The sequence below is a fragment of the Pteropus vampyrus genome, unplaced genomic scaffold (genome assembly GCF_000151845.1).
Source record: "Pteropus vampyrus isolate Shadow unplaced genomic scaffold, Pvam_2.0 Scaffold42, whole genome shotgun sequence".
Classification (NCBI taxonomy): Eukaryota; Metazoa; Chordata; class Mammalia; order Chiroptera; family Pteropodidae; genus Pteropus; species Pteropus vampyrus.
This window is the reverse complement of record NW_011888823.1, coordinates 6,321,562-6,328,105: the sequence shown is the minus strand read 5'-3', so window position 1 is coordinate 6,328,105 and position 6,544 is coordinate 6,321,562. Positions and strand designations below refer to the sequence as shown.

Below are 6,544 nucleotides of genomic sequence, written 5' to 3'. Positions count from 1 at the left end.
GAAAGCTGTTCCAACATCTTCTGGAACTTAAGCAAGAAGCAGACTGTAAATCTCTCCCACACAAAAATCTTATGTATGCATTCATAAGAGCTTTTAGGTAGTCATGATGGAAATTCCCAGGTGGATCACCTGGGGAGGAGAGAGGGGGCTTTATGTTCATTTTGTTCCCCCATCACTAGCATTATAGACATTTTTGACAGTACAGTAAGATTTCCCTGGATCTGAGAAGTAAACATCAAACTAAAAACAAGCTAACTTCTTCCCCTTTACTCATTTCAAACTCACACTGCTTTTTTTTTTTTTTTTTTATTATCCACCTTTGGGTGAATTTTGTAATTAAATTATCCATATCAATCTTTCAAACTGTATCACATTCTGACCAATATATTAAACTCCTATTTTACTCCCTATATGAGGAATCATGCTACGTCTAATATGCTTGTGTTGTTATGATGTGACTTCTGCTATTAATGTACTCTCTCTCCAATGAATGAGTCAAGATTAAAGCATAAAGCACTCAAAGACCACTACAATCCAATACATCAACAAAAGATGTAAAAAGGAGGAATAACTGGAGTTTGAATGATCAGGAAAAGCTAAAGGGTAAGCCTTAGATGTGATCTTGTCTCTTAACAGACATGGAGGATGATACATGAGCATGTGGGTCCAAGTGGGAATGAGTATGGGCTGAGCAGAACACATGCAGATACTGCTTATTTAGGCACAGGCATCATATTGCAGAACAGAAAGAACAGAAAGTTGGATGAATTCTGATTATAAAGGTCTTGAAAGTTAGAAAGAGAAGTTGAAATTTGATAAGTCCAGAGAGTATTTTAGGTGATTATCTGATGAGGAAATGTGAAAAGGCCATTGAAGAAACCCAGGCATGAAATAATGAAATGTGGGGACTAAGGAACGGCAAGAAGAATGGAAAAAATGGGTTAACTTGAGGACACGTTTCACAAGATAAATTCTGATTTGAAGGCTACTGAGTATGGGAGGTGAAGGAAAGGAAGGAGTCAAAGATGACTCAGATGTTTCTAACCTGAGAGGCTGCCCAGTGTTGCTGGCACATGTGAGAATGGAGACATTAGATGGGGCAATCCCTGGCAGAAGAAGAATGATGATGAGCTCTGAGCTTCCCAGAATAAAATCTACATTAATTTTGAGCCAATTAAGGTAGAAAAGGAAATTATTTACTACGAGTCCCTCAATTATTACTATTACTATTAAATCATGAATGTGCCGGTGAGCGTGGTACACCCAGAATCCCGTCCTCATGCACTCGCCATCGCGTCAGTGAAAAACATCACATGAAAAGTGAGCGGCAAGAGCAGGGCCAGAAGAAATCTAACTCCTCTGACTTTCACAAGCCTCACCGGTGAGATGCCTTATAGGCTCCTTCAAAGTAAAACCACACAAAAGTTTTCTCTTAATAATTCAGGTAGTGTACATATAACAACACGCACGAATACCACAAACCACCAATTAATCAATAATTTCAATCTTCCTTCTCACATTTTTTTCCTAGAACTACTGAAAAGTAGAAAAACCAATTGAGTTCATTTTTACAGCCATGTGCACACTGTGATAGTGCTAATAGATGGGATGAGGATGACAAAGGAGAAGCTGTGAATTCAGATGATCCAGACCTTAGTATCGCCATTGCTAGTGCTCGAGACCTGGGTTAAACCACTTCATCTGCAGGTAAAACTTGTGCGGTTGAAATCCAGACTCAGGCACAGAGTAACATGTGAATGTTGGCAAATTACTTAACCCTTCTGTGCCTCAGTTTTGGCATCTTTAAAATAGGGGTAATCGAATTACATAGTTCAAAGAGATGACATGAGTACTAAGGAAATATATGCAAAGTACTTAGTGGTTAAGTGTTCAGTAAACGATCACCCCTATTATTATTTTTATTTGTCCCTGAGGATGAAAGCTATGCTATGGAGGTCAAAAGACATGCTAGGAATGTCACTCTTGCATTCACTAAAGCCACTGAGTCACATCTGGGTGGATAGTATTTAGCATAACCCTGTGATAACACAAATTTGTATATAAGTCACCTGCCTTCCACCAGCTCCCATGTTCAGATGTGGATGGGCTGAATTTCTTATCTTCTGAGGGGTGTTAGGAAGTGATAGCCTCAAGACAGTTAGGATTTAATTCAATGCGTGGTTATCCTTGTACAGTATAATTTCCATTGTGCTTGTAGTGATATTTTCAATCACTTAAAAAATATTGTTTTTCATTAGCTTCATAAAAATGTGACTCCTTGTTTGGCAAGACTGAATTTTAGGAGTCCACTTATCTCATTATGGCAGGGTTTTACTGTTCTTGAGAAGTAGTCAGTTCCATAGTAATAAGGAGCTGCTTGCCTGCACTTTAGGGATATATGTGTGTTAAAAGGAGACAAAATTAATTCACTGCACATTATAGCTTGGCTTAGTCTAAATGCATTTTGGAGAGCTGTTTTATTTGCCTTTGCTCCTAAGCATAGTATTTCGGCTTTAAAGTTTGCCTCTTGACAAGCCACTGCATGTAGAGATTATAAGGGGTTGGAACTCATTCAAACTTGGTGCCTCAGCCCATTTCTCCCCCGTGTGAACTAGAAGCATCAGGGCCTGCCTGCCAGGCTTTGGAAGGTTTCCTTACCTGGAATGTATTATTTGCAAAGGCTAGTTACATAAGCTGTTGGTGGCAACACAAAAGAGTGTAGGTGAAAGCAGACGATGCTGAAAGTAAGCGTTTTGCTCTGGACTGATGCTCACCGTGGCAGAGACAGCAGCAACTTCCTTATTCACCAAAAACTGAGACCTCTGCAGAAGTTCATCATTCAAAAAGACCGGGAGGGAGCCCTTTGAGTTGCTAATTATATTTGGTCTGAATGGTTTATCAGTCCTACAGACCTGCCAAACTATTCTGGGAGTAGAATGTGCACACAGGATGACAACTCCCGTTCTCACCATAGCTGAGTTTCATCTGGGGTGTAGCCTAAAGTTTCAATTTCATTTCTCTATTGCCCAACCAGCACTGAAGAAGTCACTATAGCCCAGAAAGGATTTTTAACTCTGTTAAGTGGAACCTGATTTCTATGGTACGACAACTGCAGTGACTCATGCAAAATTCATCAGTCAGAAGCAACATTCTTCATCAAATATAATAGTTAGGATAATTTTGATTTGTGTATTAGAATGTGCCTCTCCCTCATATTTCTTGATTTCATGATACAGAGAAGGGGGTGTTTATATTCCTACTTTCTAATTTTTTGTCTACTTTTGCAAAATCCAAATAATGCAACCTGAGAAATTCATATTGCCTACTAGATGTTAAAAATGTGAGTCCATGAGCTTAAAACCAGATTCTGGAGCCAGACTGCCTAGGTTCAAATCCCGACACCACCACTTCTCAACTGTGCAGTCTTTGTCGAGTTACTTAATTTTTGTGTGAGTTGTTTTTCTCAACTGTGAAATAAATAACAAGTGCCTGGCACATGGTATGGGATCAAATAATGTTATTATTAATGCATTTTAATCTTCCAGTATAATAGGTGAGAGCAACAAAGAAAACAATAAGAAACAATAACAATATCTAAATCTAAACTGTCATTTCTAAATTAATCTCTCTCTACCACAAGCAAGAAGAAAAGGTAACTGTGTCTATTCTAGTTTTAGATTCTCCAAATTACTCTACAAAATAGTACTTTTAATTATAAAATTACATTTTATACTCTATTGATTATAGGATGAGTTGAAATCTTGGACATAATTTGTATTTGGCTCTTTATATAAAAGAGTAAGATACAATATAAATCTCATGGACAAAGAATAAGAAAAAGTAGTTTCTAAAACCTTTGTGTCCTATCCCACGTGATTGAATTTTGGCAAATTGCAGTCTTTGTGAGTTCCGGTGTTCTTATCTGTAAAGTAAGAGAGTCCCTTCCAGTTCTAATAATAAATAATAAACTATATTTTGAGTCTTATAAGATCTGAGAGACTGGAAAAAATATTTTTAATGTTTGAACTTTTCTATAATTTTGTTTTCTCCTACCCACAAACATAAAGATAATCACCATAGCTAATTATCATTAGGGTATAATGATAGGTCTATAGTAAAAACTGGTTATTCATCTTCCTTTGGATAGCGTGCTTTTGAGGAGCCGTTTAGATTAGGTCTATGATGCATTTGTCACATGGTTCTTCTGATTTTTTTTCTTCATAATTTAGTAGAATTATAAGAGCTTTTCCTAATTTTCTCTATGAATCTCTAAATCTCATCATGTAGCACTAATTAGATTAAGACAACCCACACACCTTATATTTCTCTCTTGGAAGTTTTATAAGAGGAATTTTATATAACTGAAAAGTCCTTAAAAAGAAGAAATTGGTAGAAATAAGTTGTGAAAAGGAGCCCAAAACAATTTCTAAAACTATCATTAGCAAATTGATAATTAGCATCTTAAACCAGAATAGTTCAAAGAGTATTTGTTCTTATGTGATGAATGTATTTATTTCTGAAGTCTATGCTACTTAAGATATGCAAGAATACACGAATTCCAACAATATACAATGGAATTAATCTGCTATAAAGAACTAAAATACGCACAATACAAAGAAAACAAAATTACGCTGTTTTTATAAACAGCCTAATAAAATCTCATCAACAACTCCACATAATAATGTGCAAAAGTCCTTTAGGAATGATAAGGTGCTATTCAAATGTAAGGAATTATTCATTCTAGTACCAGGAGTGTAAATGCTTTACACTAATTGAATGGATATTTTCTTCTGAATTATCCTTTGTACGTGATTCGATCCACCGTGGCTCTCATCTTATTTCTTAATACTGGGTGATTGAAAAGCACTGTTCTTTTTCAAATGTCACCAACTCATTATTCTGTTTATAGGTAATTCAGCATAGTATTTTTTATATAGAAAATTGCCATAATTTAGCCAAAATACAATCTGATTTACAGAAATTTGATTAACTAGAATCTTTAGAAGATGGCTGCTTTGTGAAATGTGACATATCTGACATGACTTTTCCTTAAGAAAAATTATTTACTTAAGTAAAATACGTAATAAGTATTTATTAAAATAATGAGTATTTCTACTGAGAATACTGGGTCCAAAGTTTAAGAACAAAAATGAGAACAACATTGGTCAGATCATTGAGGTTAAAAAGTTCATCGGCCTCAGCCCTGAGGCCTTGTCTAAGTCTTTTCTGCATTTTCATTCTGGATGCAAAAGAAAATAATAACATTTGGGCATTGTACCCTGTTTACAACTTGGCAATGCTAAATGTACCTGAAACAACACTAACTGGAAAACAACTCTCTTTTAAACTCAATGATATATTTGTACCACTCTAATATCAACCCTGAAGAGAGATAAGACATTTTTATAATAGTACTCCAGATTTCATTCATTCGGTTGATCAAACACCAATCTATGGTTTCTGCCACAACACAAAAGTAAGGGATGATCTAGCTGAGATTGCTCCTTCTTTGTGTTGTCCATACCATGGTGAGATTTACGAGATGAATAATAAATGAGTCAAAATTTTATAGGTAAAATTTAAAATATATTCTGGCTCCTACATGCTCAGATTTTTCTAGATAAATATTATAGGCTCATCTTTCTAACTAATACAAAAAAACTGGAGGAAATAACTATGCTAAGTATTATACAAATATTTTCAAGTGGCAACACTATTCAAAAAATAAATTTCAGGATGAAACACTAAAGTGGTATCAAAATAAATTTTAACTAGAATCCAAAAGTTAGAAATAAAGAAATCTCATTTACTTACAAGTTGATTTTGCTTTTGGAGGAAATTTGGTCCGGGTAATAGCCAAAATGATGAAAATAATGACTGGCCATAAAATCAAGACAAGTGTCCAAAGCTGAAAAATAATGATGGGAAAATATGTTAATTATATTGCTGAACAAAAAAAAAAACCTGACAAAAAGTACATCATACTATAAAATTCCAACACAAGACAGGTATTTGCCTCTAAATTTCATTAATAAGAAAGAAATGAGAGATTTTTAAAATTTAAAGAGACCTAGAAATGAACAGAAGAATGATTTGTTCAGACTTAAAACCCTAAAATGATCTGACAACACCTTTCCAGTCACCTGTCATAACTTCCCCGATAGCATTAATTTTTAAAATTCAAATCTGATTAGTAAGTTCCTTTCTTAAAATCTTTTAGTTTCCCAATTGTTTTTTGATAAGGCTCAGCATTCTAAACAGAGCATATAAAACCCAACATAATTTCAACCTAATCCTATCTTACCACTTCCAATGTTAGCATTCTATGCACAGCCATAAAGATTAGTGTATGACATTGGATAAAGGCTCACTAAACATTATTGAACAAATGAATAACTGAGTCAATGAATAAACGAGAATTTAAAGTTATATGTAAACTTCCTCTCTCCCTTACCGGTATAAATAGTATCTTATATCTGCTTTTAAAATACTCTTATCATCAATATTTTTTTGCTCATTAAATGAAATGGTAATTTTTTCATGG

General features: G+C 34.8%; 1 protein-coding gene across 1 annotated transcript in view; it reads right to left on the bottom strand.

Annotated features, from left to right (window-relative positions):
• The window catches only part of ABCA12 (ATP binding cassette subfamily A member 12), a 165,699-nt gene that overhangs the window by 142,149 nt on the left and 17,006 nt on the right, over positions 1-6,544 (bottom strand). The window contains exon 2 of the mRNA XM_011358645.1: positions 5,815-5,908. Coding sequence (XP_011356947.1) covers positions 5,815-5,908 — 94 coding nt within the window. The remainder of the gene's footprint in view (positions 1-5,814; positions 5,909-6,544) is intronic.